The sequence below is a fragment of the Chrysoperla carnea genome, chromosome 3 (assembly GCF_905475395.1).
Source record: "Chrysoperla carnea chromosome 3, inChrCarn1.1, whole genome shotgun sequence".
In the NCBI taxonomy this organism is placed as follows: domain Eukaryota; kingdom Metazoa; phylum Arthropoda; class Insecta; order Neuroptera; family Chrysopidae; genus Chrysoperla; species Chrysoperla carnea.
In genome coordinates this window covers 12,059,386-12,080,082 of record NC_058339.1, presented here as the reverse complement: position 1 = coordinate 12,080,082, position 20,697 = coordinate 12,059,386, and the positions used below count along the sequence as shown (strand labels likewise).

Genomic DNA, 20,697 nt, shown 5'->3' with positions numbered 1-20,697 from the left:
ACATTTCTGGAAAATATATTTTCCGGAAACGTCGGGGTATATGTGGTCCACTTAGAACACTAGAGGACTTCTATTAATAATTTTTTTTTGTTATTGTACCTACATTTGTAAATTTGATAAATAAATATGATAATTCTACAAATTGTTTACAATCAAAAAACATTGAAATGTATTAATTAATTTATTCTTAAAGAATTAAAAATAACTTTGGTAATAGACTAGAACAACTTGTCCCTGACCCGAAAAGCGAGTCAGGATTCTGATCCTGACGCCACAAAAATCAATTGTTGGGTTTCCTTTAAAACAGATGTCTAGCCTATTCCGAAATAGGCTATGTGTTTTTTTAAACAACATTTAATTTGAGTGGTGTCAGAATCAGAGTCTCGGCCCATTTCTCGGGCTAATTATGTCACGATATTTCTGTAGGTAATATCTTTAATTTTTGTATTTATCTTTATATGTAATTTTAAGTATGTTACATCAAATTATTATTCATAAATAATAAAGCATTATATTTTAACACAGAAAATGTTTATTGTTTTTATTCGCACCGTGCGTGAGTTTTATTGGAGGCGTTTCCATGGTAACGATACACTACTTTAATTATGGAATTGTATGGATGCATATATAATTGTATGGATTGCAATTATGACTTCCATTGAAAATTTATTATTGTCTCACAAATTTAAATAAATAATTATGATAATTTACATTTGAAAAATAATATTTGTGCAATTTGATTTCTTATTTTCACAATTTTTAATGCATTAAGTTTAATTAAGTGTTTTTCAATAATTTAAATTTGACATTTTCTTTAACATTAATATGTAAAGAACTGCAAATTATCCTCCTTTATCGCCAAAATTTTTCACTGGAAGCGCTGGCATCGATTTTATTACAACGAATAAGCTTTTCACATGTTTTGTAGTAATTTTTCACTCATTAAAATAAATTGAAAAAAATTCTAAACCTTCTTAGTATCGAAAACGTATCAGGGAAAAAATTTTTGTGAAAAGGTAACTTATATCTCCCGAACCAACTAAACTGAATGATAAGAATACATGCGTAAGTAATATGTAAATAATTTTGTCTCTTCTTTGTCCAAATAAAGAAAACCTGTTTTAAAAATCTATTTTTTTAAAACAGTTATACGTACCTCTGACTAATGAATAATTATATTAAAAATTAGAGCATTCTTTATGATGATAAGAATTTTTATCTAAACTGATAAAATTCACCTGTATCAAACTTTTAACAGGGCGTGTTGATATGAGTAATTTTACTTGTAATATTATTTCACAAACAATTTTTGTGTTGTATCAGAATATAAAATTAATTAAAATAAACGAAAATGGCTAAATTTAAAAGTGTATTAGTTTATACAATGGTTTTATGTGGTAAGTAGAAATATATTCGAATATAAATTTTAAATTGTAATTATATTTCAAGCAAGAAATCTAATATAAACACTTCGTGTGTGATCCATTGTGCTTGATATCACAGGTATCTCATAAATCTTAATTCATAATATGGAAATTTTTCAAATTTCTGCTATCTTTTTCAAAATTTACGAGACTACAATTAAAAGCTATGTTTGATCCCGTTATATCTAACAATAACTGGTAATACAAGTAGCAGGTATTAAGAAGGTTCAAGTTTTACAACATTTACTTAAAATGTGATTTCATGATAGATAAATACAGATAAACAAAAAATGCGATTAACTGTTACAAAATTAATAAGAATATTCCTAAGACTAGTGGTCCATGCACTAAAAGGTCTATAGTTCTCTCTTTTGTACGATTTATCGTGCATAATTATTAAATCAATTATGTTTTATTTGAATTGCAGTATTTATATCCATGTTTATGGTTGAAGTAGAAGCACGGAGAAAAATTTTAAAAGGAAGAAAAACCTTAACAAGAACATATGTTAAAAAAGGTGGCTTACCTGCATGGTCAGTTGTCGTTTTGCTTGGACTCGGAATGGTAGTTTGTGGTGGTGTAGTTTATGCTATAATGAGAAAAGTTATAATTCAAGCACCTCCAGCACATACTTACACACCTGCAAATCAATTAGAATCGTAAAATGAAACCTGAATAATCTTCGTTTATCTATTCTATATTAATGAACATAAAATAAAATGTTATTTTTTATTAGTGATTATATTTTATATTAAATTAGTAAACGTATAGTATTTAGCTCACAATTCGGGATTAAAATAACGAGAATGAAAATTGGCAATCAAAGAAAAAATAATGACAATTTTATGTTTTACAAGTGGATGTTGAAGATTAAATTTAAATATATTCTTGCATTATTTCTCTAAGGAATTTTCGTCCAGGTTCCATTTCTTCCTCAGTACTTCCATCAAGTGTAGTTAATACGGTGTCATTTTGAAGTACTTTACTCTTTGATTCTGATACCAATTTCGATTGGTTAACCGATCGATGTAGTTACCTATATTGGCTTACCTGTTAGCCAAAAAATTGGTATCGGAAGAAAGATAATTAAAAAAATAATGGTAAGGCTTGAAAAATACGAATTAAGTTAATTTTATTTAATTTTTCAAATACATCAAGAAATATCATGAATATCAATTATTAAAAATTTAAATTATTACAAGTTTTTTTTTAACAATTGAATTAAATAAGAGAAAGAAAAAGTTTAGTTTGTAATTTTTTTATGTATTCTTCATTGATTTAATAACAAAATCAATAAATTATATGATTATTACTTATATACAAAATCGCAATAATTCATCTATTAGTGTTCTGTGTTGTAATTCTTCTTAAATGGACCTTTTTTTTAATATTATTCTATAATGAGGTAAGATTTATTTCCTTTTGAATTATTTTTATAGCTACTTAACATCACACATAAACATAAAAAATAAAATTTTGAACAAAAAGAAAACTGGACCTAAAAATACATATTTGTAAATCTTAAAAATAGAAGCATTACTTTTATTATTTGAGATAAAAACTATAAAAGCGCTCGAATGGTTTGTTCTGTTTTAAAATTCTCTTCGATGATATTTATCAGGGTCAAAGTATGACGTCACTACAACACGATTACTAAATTTACGACCTGTTAATGTATGTTGCGCTTTTTGACAATCCAAAACAGAGTTAAATTCAACGAATACCTGAAATAATAAATTGATTGTAAAAAATAATGATTGAGAAAAATAATTTTAATAAAAAACTTACTTTTCCACATCCTGGAACTTCTACGCCATCAATTGGACGTGGAATTTCTATACTTCGTACAACACCATACTTGCTGCATTCTTCTTTAATGTCTTCAAGAATATCTTCATATTCTTCTTCGTCTCTAAGTTCGTCTGGTGTGACCATATTAAGTAAACATAATACTTCCGTAGCTGGTCCTGAAGTTCCAACCATACTTAATCCTGGTACTTGAATCTGTACTGGTGCTACTTGTCCTAATGGTGCGTTCTTGGCTCCAACACTTGCACGTTGAACAATTAATTTTTTGTCACCCAATTGCATACCATTTAATCCAGCGATTGCCTTAAAGTTAAACAAATATTACTTTTATAGGTACTAACAGTTCCTCGAATGTTTTTAAGAAAACTACTGGGTTTGAAAAACATGTTGACTAGCGAATATTTACCTGATCTGTCATTGTGAAATCAATGTATTCGGCAAATGCATATCCTTTACTTAAACCAGTTGCCGAATCTTTAACCAAATTGAAAGCTCTAAGTTGACCAAATGACATGAGGAGTTCTTTGACCTACAGAAACATATCAATTAGTTTTTTGCCATATTTAAAAAATGATTCAAAACCTTAAACAATAATTACTCAACAGTACTGTTTTATAATTATTGTTTAAGTTTTTAATTGTTCTTCCAACACAATAAATTTAGGCTACATGATCAGCCATTTAATATTTACCTACCACTTTTTTTTTAATGAAAGGATTCAAACGATCCTAAATGATACAAGAAAAATAATAACAAAAAAACAAAAGTAAAAATTTGTGAAAAAACGTACGTGTATTTTGTAAAATGGTCTCAATGATCCTAATTGCTCTGAAAAATCATGACTATAGAAAAATCAAAGTCTTTATTTGTAACTTGCCTTTTAGCTTCCCAGCGTTATTTGTGAGAGAACAGGCGCAATTTTGCAATTATTAATTTGCAATTGTGATTTGGCCGATTGGGCACTGTGTGATCAGACTAACCCGCGAGAACCTAGCTATGGAGGGCAGATAAGCAGACGTACAGATCAGTCATATGTACTTGAGTATTTTTTTAGAATTCGAATTATCATTATATACCCCCTTAAGAAAATTAGCCTGTGATTATTTTAATCATACTAATTTGTTTTCCTTGTTTTGGTAAAATTAAGAAGGCATAAAACGATAATTCAAATTCGTCAACTGTAAAATTAAAAAGATTTTTCACTTGAAAAGAGCAAAAAAAAGTCCTGAAAATTTTGATATTTTTTTTAAACTTTCTTCAGACTAGTTGTAGAGCTGAAAACTAAGATAATTCGCGATTTTCTTTACTTTTACATTTATTTGAATATATATTTTTTTTAAATTATTTATCATCTGAAAATAAATTGTTGTGCTGAAATAGCTGAAAAAATTGTACGTTGAAAATAAAATACTTTCGCGGCTGAAAAATAAATAATTATATTTCAAACATAAATTCTCGATTTCTTTTGCTGAAAATGAACTACGCAAATTCTTTCACAACATATCTTAAATGAGAGAGTATTTAAACCGATAGACTTTAACACCCACTGAAATTTTCTTTATTTTGAATATTTTTGCAAAACGGAATCAAACGAAATATAAGAAAATCATTTTAATTTATTCAATTCAAAAGTGTGTTCTAAGAATTGTCATCGTAGGAGGAAATAAACTGAAAAGAAGCTAGTACAAAGACGTCGTTGTCGTTGCTCAGTATACCTACAATTTAATTAAGAGAATTTCGTCAAATTAGTTTCTTTTATAATCGTCTCCCACCCCCTAGAATTGAATTATCGCAAATGGCCGTGGTTATCCAGTACAAGAAGCCCTTTACGCGTTGGCACTCTTTCTAAACATTTAACATTCCATTTATCGATAGATTATTTTTTATTTAAAGAAAAATATAAATTATCAATACATGGAACGGTAAATTCCCAAAGAGGGCATCGATGTATAAACCCTTTTGTATCGGGTAACTATGGCCAATGAAACCAGAATATAGAATGTGTCGTGTATACCCCTGCAATGATAAATTAAGCTATTTGGATCATGTACAAAGTTGTATCGCCTAAAATAGGATAGCCTCCATCACTAAATTGCACCCAAGTCGAACCACTTACCTAGCTACGGGAGAAATACAAAAAAAAGAATTCATTTAACCTCCAACTTCGCTTACCTGTTCTTCATTCAAATAATTAGGCAACCCTCCAATGAATATTTTATGTGGTGAATCAGGAACAACAGTGCTTATTACTCCAGCAGGTACGTTTATTGAAGTGCTATCTGTCATGCCTGGCATTGGTTGGTAATCATGTGGTCGCCTTATTTTTAAACTTTGTCCTTTAAAATTAATACCATCAAATGCCATTGCCTGAGTTGTTTCATCGATTGATCGAAATTCCAAAAACGCAAAATTCTTGTCCAAATTAATTTGACACGCCAGTACAGGATTTCCTGCAGCTTGAGCTAAACCACTTAAATGCATTTGTTGATTGAAAAATTCCATCATTTCGTCTTCTGTTACACCGAATGGTATATTTCCAACATAAAGTCGACGTGCTTGTCGAGTTATTGTCGATCCCACAACGGGAACAGCAGCTTGTGGAGTATCTGCTACTATATTTGCAGGAATCTGTCCAGCCGCCTGCATAGCTTTGTATTGTAATGGAGTAATATGTTCAAAACCAGGTGGAGGAACATCCCAGTAAAGTGAAGGCTTGCGTCTACGTGAACGGGATTTAGTCCTTGGTGAGCCAGAACGACTGCGTCGACGTTCTCGTCTATCACGACTACGTGATCGAGATCTTTTTCTATGTTCTCTAGAACGAGATCGTCGCCTACGTTCTTTATCGCCTGATCTATCATCTCGTTCTAAAATTATATTAAAAAATATAATGAATAAGTGTTAGTATTTATTTCTCTATTTTATACACAAGTTTCTCTCACTTCCAAAATGTGAGAATGTAATTTAAATAGACATGAGAAATCCTCTGAGACATGTAAATGACACTTTTTAACCAAGAGGCTTTTTAACATCAACGAATTTTAAAAAATTTATCTATTAAATGACTGATAAATTTAAATAAAGTTTTAGAAATTGAAAAAATTCAGAATAATTGAGTGCTAAATTGGTGTTCGAAGAATATACAAACGTAATTCATTTATATTGATAAATGGCAAGTAACCTGATAGTCTAAATTGGAACTACTTGTTGTAGATTTTAATTGGGCAGATAAATAAAGAGATCACATTACTTAGCGGTATAAAATTACTTCTATATTTATAATTTATTAATTAACAATTTATATACTAATTATGCATTTGAGTCAGCAATAAATATTACTTCATACATTTTATTTACAACACGCACCCATAATTAGAACATAAATTTAAAATAATATAATAATGATTACGTATATAATAATTTTGTGAACAAAACGAAAATAATTCAAATAATTATCGATAATGTCACAAAATATGATGACATGATGTCAGCTTACGCAGGTGGATGTTTTGCTGCCCTCTTCTTGATTTTCTTGACATGTTGCCTGTAGATACAGTACAACAGCTCAATTACGTTAACGGCACAGATGATGTATAAGCAGATTAGCATCTCAGTATTCTGCACCACCACTGCATCTTGAATCACCACATTATTATTAACATTCCCAGTGGTGTCCACTGTTTTCTTTTCTTCTGAACTTTGTGTCGTACCCATAATTATGCTTTGATATAACTAAGTGAAGTGTTAAAAATTATAAATTATTTGTCCAATTTATTTACTACAAATTTGCAATGTCAGTAAATAATTTATAATAACCCCAATTTGATGTTGCAGTAATTATGTTTTTCCTTGGTGACGCCTTTAGTTAACGAATCAGCGCACATTTCTTTTGAAGGCAAAAACTTAATGACTATAGTTTCATCATTAACCTTTTCACGTAAATGATGGTATCTTAGATCAATGTGCTTAGTTCTTGGTCTAAACCCATCATTTAATGCCAACTTTATTGCGCTCTGGTTGTCGCAATATAACACAGTCGGTTTAATCATTGTATTTTCAATTTCACCCATAAGCTGCCTCATCCATATAGTTTCCCGTAATGCGTCTGAGATCGCTATATATTCAGCCTCGGTACTTGATAATGCAACGATTGGTTGACGTTTACTGGACCATGCGATTGCGGCATTTGAAGATTTGATTACAAATCCGGAACAGGATCGCCTGCAATCGATTTCTGAAGCCCAATCTGCATCACTAAACACATATATATTTTCTTTATCACCTTTTGTATATTTTAACTTTAAGTCGATTGTGCCTTTGAGATAACGAAATATTCTCTTCACTGCCATCCAATGAATGTTTGCATGATTTAAATTAAAGCGGCTAACATTATTGACAGCGAATGCAATATCCGGTCTCGTAGTCTGTGTCAAAAACAAGAGGCTACCGACAGCTTCCTGATATGGTACCTTGCCCACAAGTGAATTACTATCATTAACATCATCTTTAGATAGTTTCTGATTAACGTCACTTGGAGTACCAACTGGCTTACAATTGTCCATACCAAATCGAATTAATATTTCTTGGATGTAGGAACTCTGATCAATCTCAATTGAATCTTTATTTTGCTGAATATTTATACCAAGACAGCTTTTTGCAATGCCAAGATCTTTCATTTGAAAAGATCTATTTAAAAACAATTTTAATTCATTTAGAATTTTTGAATCATCATAAAAGATTAAAAAATCGTCCACGTATACAGCTATTATTAAATTCGATTTTGCATTAATATAAATACATGGATCGGTCTGGCATCTTTTTAATCCAAATTTTTTGAGTGCGGCATCCAGCTTTATATTCCACTGACGTCCCGCCTGTTTTAAACCATATATTGCTCGATTTAATTTACAGACCTTTTGGGAACCGTCATTGAAACCATCGGGTTGAAGCATATATATATCTTCTTTTAGATCACCATTTAAAAATGCTGTAACTATATCCATTTGATGTATTTTTAACCCTTTCTTTACTGCGAATGCCATCAAAAATCTAATTGAATTGTATCGAACCACAGGCGAATAGGTTTCATCGTAGTCTATGCCATACTTTTGACTACAGCCCTTAGCCACTAAACGCGCCTTATATCTTGCAACATTACCATTTTCGTCACGCTTGATTTTAAAAATCCATTTTGATTTTATCGCGTTTTTACCTTTTGGAAGGTCCACTAACTTCCATGAATTATTTACCTTATGAGAGCTTAATTCATCAAGCATAGCTTGTTGCCATTCATCTGCTTCATTGCAGTTTTTGGCCTCATTTATGTTTTTTGGTTCTACAAACAAACCAAAATTGAAATCGTACGGATGCACTGATTTTGTCTTTGACCGTGTCGTAATTTCCGATCGTGCATTTTCATTTATTCTTTCAAATTCATTTGTAATATCCTCCACTTCCGGTTCATAATCCGGATCATTTACGTCATTTTCCGACGCATTAGAAATGGAATCAAGCGATGATTCATCTATTTGATCAATTTCGTTTTTTCGATCATCAAACGGTTCATCATCGTCAACATTTATCTCTAATGTGCCATTTTTATCCGGTTTACCACCTTTTTTAATCGTTTTTTGGTGTGTATCATGAAGAAAAATAACGTCTCTACTTATGGTCAACTTTTTAGACACCTTGTCGATACATCGAAAACCTTTCGTATCATCGTCATAGCCAACGAATACCATTTCACTTGATTTTTTGTCCCATTTCTTCCTCCGTTCCTTAGGTATGTGAACCATAACGGTTGAACCAAATAGCTTTAAATGGGATAAATCTACCTTTTTCCTAAAAAATATCTCATCTGGAGTTTTATTGTGGGATGAGCATACGCTTCTATTTATTAAATAAGCAGCCATATTCGAAGCCTCTGCCCAATATTGCTTTGGTAAATTTGCATCGAATAACAAGCATTTGGCTCGTTCAATAATCGTCCTATTCATGCGTTCTGCTACTCCATTTTGTTGCGGAGTATAGCTTTGAGTTGACTGATGTTGGATACCATGATTTTTACAAAACTTATCAAATTCTGTCGAAAAATATTCCTTTCCATTATCGGTTCTTAAAATTTTAATTTTTTCATCTGTTTGATTTTCTATACGATTTTTAAATTGTACAAAAGTTTCAAATACTTCAGATTTGTGTTTTAAAAAGTAAATGAAAACCTTTTTCGAATAATCATCAATGAACGTTAAAATATATCTCGCATGACCAATTGATTTAGTTTCCATAGGTCCAATTACATCAGAATGAATCAACTCCAAAATTTGCTTCGATTGCGTTTTACTGGCCTTAAAAGAATTTCTTCGTTGTTTTCCATATGCACAGGTGTTACAATTTTTTATTTCCGTATCGTCATCAGAAAAATTGATACCAATAACAGCACTACGCATTTTTTTTAAATTTTGAAAACTTATGTGACCTAGTTTCCTATGTAACATCATAGCTGGTTGATTTTGCTGACTAAGCAAACATGTGTCTATATTATTTATTGCATGAATTTTATAAACACCATTTTCAGGCTTGCAATTAAAAATTGTGACATCGTTTTTGTTTTTAATTAAGCAACCATCCTTATTAAAAATGACAGTATTGCCATTTTGAACGATTTTGTAAACCGATAGTAAGTTTGCACACAATGTAGGCACGTGTAAAACTTCTTTTACCTCGATTTCATTTTGCTTCACGTTAATTACCGCATTGCCCATGTTCTCTACTTGCATTTTCGAATTATTTGCGCTTGTAATGTGTTTCACGTTCGCCGGTTTCAGATCGTTTAACATCCTTTCATTAGGTGTCATATGACATGACGCACCTGAATCTATATACCAGTCAAACGAATGTTTATTTTCACACATCATGGCATAAAATGAATGTTTCGAATTTCCAGACTCTCTTCTTGGTTCCCTTTTGGGCTTGTCGCATTTAGGACTTAAATGTTTATTGGAGCCACAGTTGTAACATTTCTTTTTAGGCTGCTTCTTTTGGAATTTTTTGTTGGTATTTTTCGAAAAAAATACTTCATTATTACCATTTTTATTTTCTTGGGCATCAATTAACTTCGAAATTATCTGATCCGAAGTTATTTGGTTCCCTGATGCCTCAATTCCCATGATGAATGGCTTAAATTGGTCACTCAAACCTGCTAGCAATATTGCACCAAGCCATTCGTCTGTAATGTTAAAACCAATTCCTCTCAACTTGTTCGAGCAGGATATTATTTCATCGATGTACGACTGCATACTGTCACTGTCTTCTAGCCTTGTGGATATTAGGTTCCTTAATAGACCAATTTTACGTGATAAACCCTTATCCTCGTATAGTTGTTTTAATGCTGTCCAAATACCCAATGCTGAATCACAGGCCTCGATATGTGCGTATATCCATGTTTCGACACTTAGTGATAATAACGCTTTACAGCTTTCTAATTTGTCAGTCTTCGTTTCCGTTACCGGATTGCTTATACAACCTGACAAGCCTTTGTACGCAATCACATTTTTAATTGCAAACGACCAAGTGTGATAATTCTCACTTCCTTTCAATTTTTGTATATCAAAATCTTTTGACATTTTGAAGTGATTTTGAAGTCGATTTCCAGGTATAAAATATTCACAAAGAATATAATTTTCCACAAACGTTATATTCACACAGAATATAAGTTTTCCAAAAATGTTTTTACATTCACACAGAATATAAAATTTTTTTTTTTTTAAAATATTTTTGTATTCACACAGAATACAAACGTAGAATAAAAATATATTAATCACGAAGAATATAGTTTCTTTCCTAGTATTGACCGCATACCATTTATATTTTTCACACAGAAATATAAATTGAATTTTTCCAATCTTTTAATTAATGCCCAAAACTACGCTCTGCTACCATGTTGTAGATTTTAATTGGGCAGATAAATAAAGAGATCACATTACTTAGCGGTATAAAATTACTTCTATATTTATAATTTATTAATTAACAATTTATATACTAATTATGCATTTGAGTCAGCAATAAATATTACTTCATACATTTTATTTACAACACTACTACAAACGGATTCACTTGCTGTTTTAATTAGTACGAATTATTTTCGTCAGTTGGCAGGGATGCAAGTTATCAATTATTAAACAAACGCTAAATAAGCCATTAACATATTTCTATGTATACGAGTGGCTTCTTGACGAAGATATCACAACTTCAGAAATAATTGAACACAAATTATCTAACAGAATAAGCTGAATATTTTTACAAACCTTTATTTTTATACTACAAAATTTTGTTGTCTCAAAAGTCACGTATTAATACAGGTTTTAGAGAAGCTAGTTACTCTTGTCCATAATGCATTAAATTACGGGAGTTATTATTTTATTTAAATAGGTTCAGTATCACGTACTGAATGTACTTATATGCACGATTTGATGGTAAGTTTGATATTTGGAACTCTAAGATACTATAGGTAGCACTTAGAAGAAATTTATTTTTTTTTGTTATTTAATTAATATAAGATAATGATTACAAGCTCTTGAACCACTATTGCAGTGCTTCCTATGAAATCTTGGAGTCACGAATTCGTTATCTGAAATACAATTGGATGTCGAATAGGTAGGTAAAAATAAAAATTGATATTAATCTTGTACAAATTTTTAAATATTAAACTACATTATTATTAAAACTTATAAAATAAACTTCAACACACTTAGTCTTTTTTTATTATGTTACAAAAAAATTAATAAAAAATTTGTTTAAAAAAAAAAACATTATTCAAACTTAACATTTATGATAATTGAATTTCCATTCAAATTGGATACTTAATCACATACTGTTTTGCCATGGCACGCATAAACTTTCGTTTTCGTATTTCAGAAGCTTCACGTTTAATCTCATCTGAATTATTCGAATTTAATTCTAATTGTCCAATAATTTTAATAGCTTCACGTTTACGATGCTCTTCGCCACGTTTATGATGTAAATAAATTAAATATTCTAAAAGTGTTGTGTCCCAAATACAACTATAATACGCGTCCATTGCATCTTGACAATTGCCTGGTTTCATTTCACTCAAACATTGAAAAGCAGTTGTGTAATCGACTTGTTCCAAAAATTGACACAATACTACAGCTTGCGTATAACAATTTACCTCGATACAACATTTAATCATACGCTTGACAGTATGATCATCAAATAAACTTTTTTGAACCGATTGTGTAAAATATTCTGTGGCCACAATTAATGATTTTATGTAACATTTTAGGGCAGCTTCAGGATATTCATTACAAAAATTCATATCTCCCATTAATTTTAACCATGATGCATTATTTGGATAATGTTGTAACGCTATTTCCAATGTTTCCCAAAGAATTTCGCTAACACTTTTACTATTATATGAATTTGCATTACTAACAACAGCTGGCCAAAGTGATAAATGTTCCACAACTAATTCCAAACTACTTTCATCTTTTAAAATATTATATAATCGTGCTAATAAAGCTATCATTAAACTTAGTGCATGTTCGTTACGTAAACTTCCAATAAATCCTAATAAATTCAGTTTATTCTTAGCATTAGGTGAATCACGATGATGAGAGTTTGGATTTCCACGTTTTTGTTGTTGATTCTGGCTCGAAGGACCAAAAACTGGTAATACTAATTCCCAAACATCTTTATTTAATTTTTTTGTCCCTTTATATTTAATTAAATCTTGGCATGCATGAGCCACTGTTGTCGTCAATTCAAAATAATTCCAACGTTTTTCTAAATTTACGATAAATTCCCATTCTCCAACGTTTAATAAAAATAATGAGAAATGTTCTATTAATTCAGTTCGAGGGATAACATTCGAAACATAATCAGTTGGTTGAGATAACAAGCATTCTTCACACTTAGATATTAAATCTCGTTTATCATCTTTGGATAAATAATTCGCAGGCCATTCTTCCGTGTATTGAATAACTTTTACCAACAATATTTCCCAAGAAACAAGTTTCCATAATTTAAGAGTAGCAGGATTTGTACTATTCTTAATCGATTTTGTATCGAATTGAGAATACATACGTAAAGAATTTTTATAATCTTTAGCTAACATTAATTCTCGACCTTTTGCTAATATTAAATAAGCAATACTTTGTAACATGGGATCCTCTAACGACATAACAACACTTTGTAAAGGAATGGGTAATTGCCATTTTGGATTAATTCGTAATAATGATTTTCCTTGAGTTTTTTTATGCCATTCAACAACTAAACTTTGTAATTTTTTAAAATCATAGCATTGGATTATATTACGTTGTAGTAATTTTTGTTCGAAAAACACATTACAATATTCCTTCGAGATATTTAAATTTAAATTTGTTTCAAAGCAAGGAACCGATGTTGGTGCAGGATCAAGTAAATTATTTAATTGTGTTTTATCATTATCAGTAAAAATTCGAGATAATTTTGGACTTTCATATAATATTTTGAAATTTTTATTCATATATAACGCCATATGTATGAAAAAATGTTTAAGATGTTTACATTCTGTTTCGTTTACTTGATCAATTACGGCAATTACAGCAGCCAAGAGTAAATCAAATGCTTTATTGCCGTGATTTTTTAACAGGGTGATAACTTTTGTCGGACATATGGTATTACCTTCCACGATGTCTCGTACTAAATTAAGGGTAGCAAATTGTATGAGTATATCTTTAGCAACGTAATATTTTTCACAATATAAGGCACCCATAGTTTCAATTTCGGTCAATTGTCGATGTATTAACGGTAATGATCGTTCGACGTTATCTATTTGCATAATATTAACAGTACCAGCAAATCCATTTCGAACTGATAAGTAAAATTTATACAATAAACTTGGTTGATACCCATTAAAACTTTCCCCAATCGCGATCAAATATCCTTTTAGTTCACCCAAATACTTAAAATTTAAAAATGATTCTTTCTGTAATTCTTGATTTTGATAAAATTCTAAACACTTTATAAAATGTACTTTACTCTGTTGCCAAACTTTTTGATAAAAATAAAAAGTTGCTAAATCGTAATGAATTTGTGAGTGAAATTCATCAATCGAAATTTTCACGGTAGCATCCCAATTTTGTTTCACTTCTGAGTTTGTATCAGTTAACGCGACAAATGTATCTACCGATAAAACTTGGGGTACACGACCGTTATTCAATAAATCATGTAAAAATTTAATACTATCTGTTACAAGATTATCGATAAATCGATTAAACTCTTCGGAAATTTGTGTATTTCCGATTGTGTTATCAAACGGTAATTGTATGTTTTGCAAACGAGCATTTTTTTGTTGAATACCACGATAAACTAAACCGGAAACAATCCATCGATGCCAAAGTGTTGCAGCAAATAATACTTCATTTGGGACCGATTCAATGTTAACCGTTAACAATTGTTTAGCCATTCGAGTCACTTTTCCGGTGGTTATATAAACTAAATCTTCCAATAATTTTATTTGAATTGGTAGTGGTAATTTTGATTGGAATATTTTCACATCCCATTTTAAATATGCAGCTATTTTTAAAGCTAATATTTTAAGGCCTATACCACGGAGAGTGAATTCTTGAGATTCAATATTATTATTATTTTGATAGCATGTTAATAGTTTTATTATTAACTCCGTAGGTGATGGTTCAGGTTTTGGTTTTGATAAATGAGGTATTAACAATGATGGATCGACTAGAAATTCGAACCACAACATTGGATTTTTGTCCATAGTACTATTATTTTCAATATCCACTTCCATTTTTAATCTCAAATATTAATTTTTATGCACACAACAATCACTAATAACTTTACTATACAATTGTAATAAAATTAATGAAAAAAATTGTTTTTTATTTATAAAATGTGTTGATTTATAAATGAAATATTCATGATTATTAATTTTACAAATAAGAACGCGTCAACATGTCTCATGAGGATGTTTTCGACTGACTTGTTTCATTATAAAATCTTTTTATAATAGTATGAATAATTCGGACTTACCTCCTTTATTTTCTTCACCCATTTGTTTATATATTAAAACTCAAGTATTAAGACACAAAAACTATCAAATTAATTAATTTTAATTAACAAATGTTTTTTAACATTCACAGTTTGTAAAATGGCGGAATGACGCCGGCCATCATATATCTTTTTCTCACTCTTTTGGTATTTTCACTTCACCTTTCACCCAGTAGAATGTAATTCGGTTTAAATCCTGTCAACATAGTCAAGGCGTATAGGAAAAACGAGTACTCGTACCGTGGTTTTACTTTGAACTAGGGCTTTTTGAACCATTGCGGTGGAGAAAAGAGCTGTTTACAATATCAAAGAAATTAGACAAAGGTCTTTGTTGCTATCACAAAACTAGAATGCTTCCAAAATTTTGATATTGTGATAACCCAAATTATTGACTACTTGGATGAAATCGTAATGTTCAATACCCTTTGTAAATGATCAAGAACCGTGAAAGACTGATGCAACAAAAGTGGTGCCGTTTAATTTTCGGTTAAAGTTAAAATATTCCATTTTGGTACTTTGGAGTATTACATATATGGGTACAGTCAACTTTTCCCAAGAATTTACTTTGAAATATACTCCCCAGGTTTACATTAATTTTAAAGGGTGTTCCTAGTTCAATTCAGCTAGCTGACCAGGATAGGTTAGTATCGGCACTCTACGTGTCTATAGACCTCTTCATTTCAATTACGATTCATTACGTTTCGGACAGGCGGTAATAAGTTGGACAAAGTCACAAGATATTTGTTATTCATTTTATCATTTTAATTTCTTAACAAACAGTCCGAAACTAAAGGTAATCACTTTTTAAAATGAAAAGATCTATTAGTGGTGCGACATCGTAACTAGTTTCCAAACCAGAATCTGACGCTGGGCAAAATGTTAAGAATGAGCCCTATTTACCAATTTGTAGAAGGGTGAGTTTAAAGTTCTGATTTCGGATATTAAGTATCTTAAAAAATGTGACCCATCATCTAGTATGACTGTGTAAAATTTCAAATCGATATTCTTATAACGAAAATATGAGAGTGTCTTCATCTTCAATGCGACACTTTGTATATATAGCTGGAGATTTTATATAATGTGGGCTACTCAAAAGAAATTAAAAAAGGCGAGTTGCTCTGAGTAAGGCCATTTTGTTTTTTATTTCTCGACTTTATTCATGAATTCGATATTGTTCCACAATTATTATTTGTCAAAAGCATGGCGTCAAATTAAAATTTATCTAACCTCAATAATTAATATTTAAAAAAACACGTGAATATTATTGTGAACCATGGCAAAAATTAAAAAAGCTATTAAAAGTGTAAGTAGCAAGAAAAAAGAAGTGAAAAATATAGAAAATGAACCAACGATTGAAGAACTAAATGCCGAATTAAAGAAATTAGGATCTAAAATTAAACAAAACACTGAAGAACATGAAAAAATCTTAAATGAAGAATATATACCTGAAAATCAAGTTAAATCTGCTTTAAGAGGTTTATTAGCTCTAAACAAAAAGAAAAACTCTTCGAACAATAAAAATTCTTTATTAAATGAACATGGATCAATTTTTCTTCAAATAATTGCGATTAAAATTCCCAAAACACCAAGATATTTTTTAAGAATGTAAGTACCACACTTAATTATTATATAAATTTGAAAAGTCATTAAATATTACATAATATGGAGTGCCCATAATATAAATGATATTAAAATTGGCAACTGTATTTCATAATACATGGTATATAGATTGTTTTCTGGGTATACATGGTGGACGGCACCCCCTATAGACATATGTAGCTAACGCCACTGTATTTCATAATACATGGTATATAGATTGTTTTCTGGGTATACATGGTGGACGGCACCCCCTATAGACATATGTAGCTAACGCCACTGATTAAAATAAAAATAATTGGGTGTGTTAAATGTGTACAGTGATTATCCAGTTAAATTACACTTTAAAGGTTACAAAGATTCCCATAGAGCTAAAAATTGGTATGAATGTTTAGAATACTAGTATAAATGAATTGTGAAAAGTCCCCATCAATCCCCCTTGTGCAAAAAATTTTATTGAGGGGGAAAGTTTGCAAAAGTAGGTTTTTCGTGTTTTTCAGCAAAACGGTGAGTTTAACAGCAAAAATAGTTCAGACAAAAATTGTAGATCATTCAATTTGCTACAAAATATATCTCTGCAATTTTTTTAAATAAGTGCTGCCATTTTCGTGATATAGCGGTTCAAAGAATTGCAAAAATTATTTTATTCGTTGAACCGTTATACGAGTAAAAATATGAGTCACTATATCTTATACATACAAATTCAAAAATTTTTAGAATATAAATCAACGTCAAGAACTCCGTCCCTATTTTTATTTAGTAGCATGACCTGAGTAACATCTGTCTTCCATTCAATTGTCAGCGTGGTGATGCTCGTATACCTGCCTCGTTTCAAAGGTCTCATATTCCACAAAATACTGTTAGTCGTAAGTATTGAAAGAGGTGGTGAATTTTCGGAGTACCTGAAAGACCAGTAATCTGTAAAAATTCATGTGCAGTGTCGAAAAAATTATACTCGAAAGAGTAGCATTGATGCTGTGTAAAGACAGCGCCAAGAAGAAGGAGCTGGTTCATCAAAAATAAGTCCTCATATTTTTACTCGTATAACGGTTCAAAAATGTATTACGAAAAAAATAATCTGTTCAATTCTTTGAATCGCTATATCACGAAAATGGCAATATTTGGAAAAAGGGTGTAGAGACACTTTTGGTAGAGAATCGGATTATCTAAAATTTTTGTCTGAACTATTTTTGATGGGGACTTTTCACAATTCATTTATAATAGTATTCTGAACATTCATACCAATTTTTAGCTCTATGGGAATTTTTGTAACCTTACTTATATTTTATGGACTAATTTGACTGGATAATGACATCATAGAAATTATAAAAGGAACTGATTTTTTGGGAACGTCCTTAAGCCTCCCGTAAAGTGGGCTTTTCTATAACCTCATTATTTGCAAAAATGTTGATTTTAATGTAAAGTTGTTTTAATTTCCAGAGAACTTCCACATAATTTACTAAGTAACACAAGTGATGTATGTTTATTTGTACCTGATCTTCATAAAGGTCGTAAAACTGATCATGAACCTACTATAGAACATTATGAAGATTTACTACGAAGCCATGGTGTCAAAAATATTAAAACTATAATTCCTATGCGTCAGGTTAAAGTTGAATACGATCAATTTGAATTGCGGCGAAAATTATTGGGACAATTCGATTACTTTTTAGCAGATGCAAGAATCAGTAAACACTTAAATCAAAAGTTGGGTAAAATATTTACAAATAAACGAAAAAATCCAACACCTATTCGATTAGATGCAAAAGATTTGAAAAAGGAAATAGAGCGAGGTTTAAGTAAAACATTAATGCCAATTAATTCGGATGGTGATACATTTACGGTTAAAATTGGTCATACTGATCAAAAAATTGAACAAATTACTGAAAACATTTTAGCGGCTGTTAAAAAATTGGCAACAAGTTTCCCTGGAAAATGGGAAAATATACGTACCATCATTTTAAAAACACATGGAATTCTTCCTATTCCAATCTATATTTCCCTTCGTAAGTATAATCAAATTACGATTATATTAAAAAGAAAACTTTTATATTTAGTTCAATTTCTATTCTGTTTTCTTTTTTCAGGCCCACCAAGTGAAATTTCAGTTCCAGTAGTAAGAGCTAAGCGACCGAAAACATTTGCACCAGTCGAAGGTGAATTATCGACATATTTGAATCGAAAAGTGAAAGTCACTCCTTATGGTGATATAGAAATAAGTGATAATGGAAATGAAACTTTATTAACGGATGTCGAAGACGACGAACAATCAGATGGTGAAGAAAGTAATACAAAATCAAATAAAACAAACACTGAAACAAATAATAAAAAAACACAATTAAAAAATAATAAGAGAAAAATCGAAAAGGATGCTGAAAGTAATGAAAATGAATCAGACGATAGTGACGATGAAGAAAATAACGTTTTGGCAAACGCTGAAGAAAAATATTTAGTAAATTATGTACATGAATTAAAAACTGTAAAAAAAGCTAAAAAAGGTGAAAATGCTAAGAAACCTAAGAAAACAAAAAAATAGGCTGGTTTAGTTTTGTTGTTAATTTGTATTTTATTTTCTAAGATATATTAATAAATATTTTGAGAAAATGTAGTTAGTTTTTTATACGAAGTAATTGAAAATTCCAAATTTCCACGAAAGTAAGTATTTTTTAACCGACTTCAAATCAAAAAAAAGGAGGTTCCCACGTTTCCGACCCATAGAGTACCGTCGGCCTAATCATTGTTTTGTAAATCCGGGCCTTCACCGATCTTGATACCATTGGAGATAGCAAGATGCTTCTCAAGGTACTGACTACCTTGCTTCCTTTTTGAAGCCTATTATTAATCTCCATCTCTTCATCCGCATTTGCTGTAATTAAGACACCTAGGTATTCAAAATCTGCAACACTTTGGAAGGAGCACGTTTTCTTAGGTGTTTGAAGTTTTAGATCACTTTCAGCTTCACCATCATGGTTTTGTAAATTAACATACTTTGTTTTACTTTCATTAACTGTTAGCCCATATTGTCTAGCTACATGCTCTAGATTTTTAAAAACGTTCAGTAGTTCGACTTTGCTTTTGGTGATAACAGCTAAATCATCTGCATATGCTACGATTTGATGCTTAAAGTGCTTAACAGTACCTTTTGTTTGCAATCCACATTCCCTGATTATGCCTTCAAGCACTAAGTTAAATAACAGTATAGACAACGGATTTCCTTGCCTTAATCCCTTTTTTACACAAAAGTCTTTGGAAATTCCCCATTCCCAAGTTACTTTACTCCATGTTTTATGCAACGTCATCTGAACTAGTTTGGCCATTTTTTTTAGGTATATTTAGATTTATCAAGGCTTCTAACATCTTTTCTCTTATAATCCTGTCGTATGCTTCTACGCTGACAATGGGAAAACAAAAAATATTATATACCCACAAATATTGCAAAATTAAACTTAATTTCTCATCCATGCAATCATAATGTAGCACAATAAATTAAGGAATATTGTAATAAAATTTCAAAATATACTTTCTAAAATTATTTTATATAAATTTCATATAAGAACATAATATAAGTATAAATAGTTAATAAATTTTGGGTATTTCATATAACGAAATAAATAAAAATAAAACAAAAGTTTTATAAAAATTCATAAAAAGGTTCTCTCACAACGAGGATTAAAATATTATATAATAATTCTACATTCTACTTGGATTTTTAACTTTGAATAAAAAAGTATAGCTTTAGTATTAAATTAAGTTTTCAAGAAAATTGAATTTAAAATGTTAGTACCGTTTTGTGTTTAAAAGA

General features: G+C 30.4%; 4 protein-coding genes across 4 annotated transcripts; 2 read left to right on the top strand and 2 right to left on the bottom strand.

Moving 5' to 3' along the window:
• The first annotated feature begins 1,271 nt into the window (after positions 1-1,271).
• LOC123296476 lies at positions 1,272-2,114 on the top strand. Its single transcript, XM_044877955.1, has 2 exons — positions 1,272-1,397; positions 1,852-2,114. Exons 1-2 carry the CDS (start codon positions 1,352-1,354, stop codon positions 2,085-2,087), a joined length of 282 nt encoding a protein of 93 aa, XP_044733890.1. The 5' UTR covers positions 1,272-1,351; the 3' UTR covers positions 2,088-2,114.
• An 801-nt stretch (positions 2,115-2,915) lies between these two features.
• LOC123294519 (splicing factor U2AF 50 kDa subunit) lies at positions 2,916-15,429 on the bottom strand. Its single transcript, XM_044875575.1, has 5 exons — positions 15,282-15,429; positions 5,406-6,100; positions 3,640-3,762; positions 3,213-3,536; positions 2,916-3,148 (listed from the first exon to the last, which is right to left on the bottom strand). Exons 1-5 carry the CDS (start codon positions 15,301-15,303, stop codon positions 3,017-3,019), a joined length of 1,296 nt encoding a protein of 431 aa, XP_044731510.1. The 5' UTR covers positions 15,304-15,429; the 3' UTR covers positions 2,916-3,016.
• Positions 12,064-15,086, bottom strand: LOC123294518 (integrator complex subunit 8). The gene has a single exon (XM_044875573.1). It carries the CDS (start codon positions 15,037-15,039, stop codon positions 12,079-12,081), a length of 2,961 nt encoding a protein of 986 aa, XP_044731508.1. The 5' UTR covers positions 15,040-15,086; the 3' UTR covers positions 12,064-12,078.
• A 1,106-nt stretch (positions 15,430-16,535) lies between the features above and the next one.
• Positions 16,536-19,431, top strand: LOC123295853 (ribosomal L1 domain-containing protein 1). The gene is made up of 3 exons (XM_044877315.1): positions 16,536-16,904; positions 18,336-18,901; positions 18,983-19,431. The coding sequence occupies exons 1-3, from the start codon at positions 16,573-16,575 to the stop codon at positions 19,429-19,431; spliced, it is 1,347 nt and encodes a 448-aa protein (XP_044733250.1). The 5' UTR covers positions 16,536-16,572.
• The last annotated feature ends 1,266 nt before the right edge of the window (positions 19,432-20,697 follow it).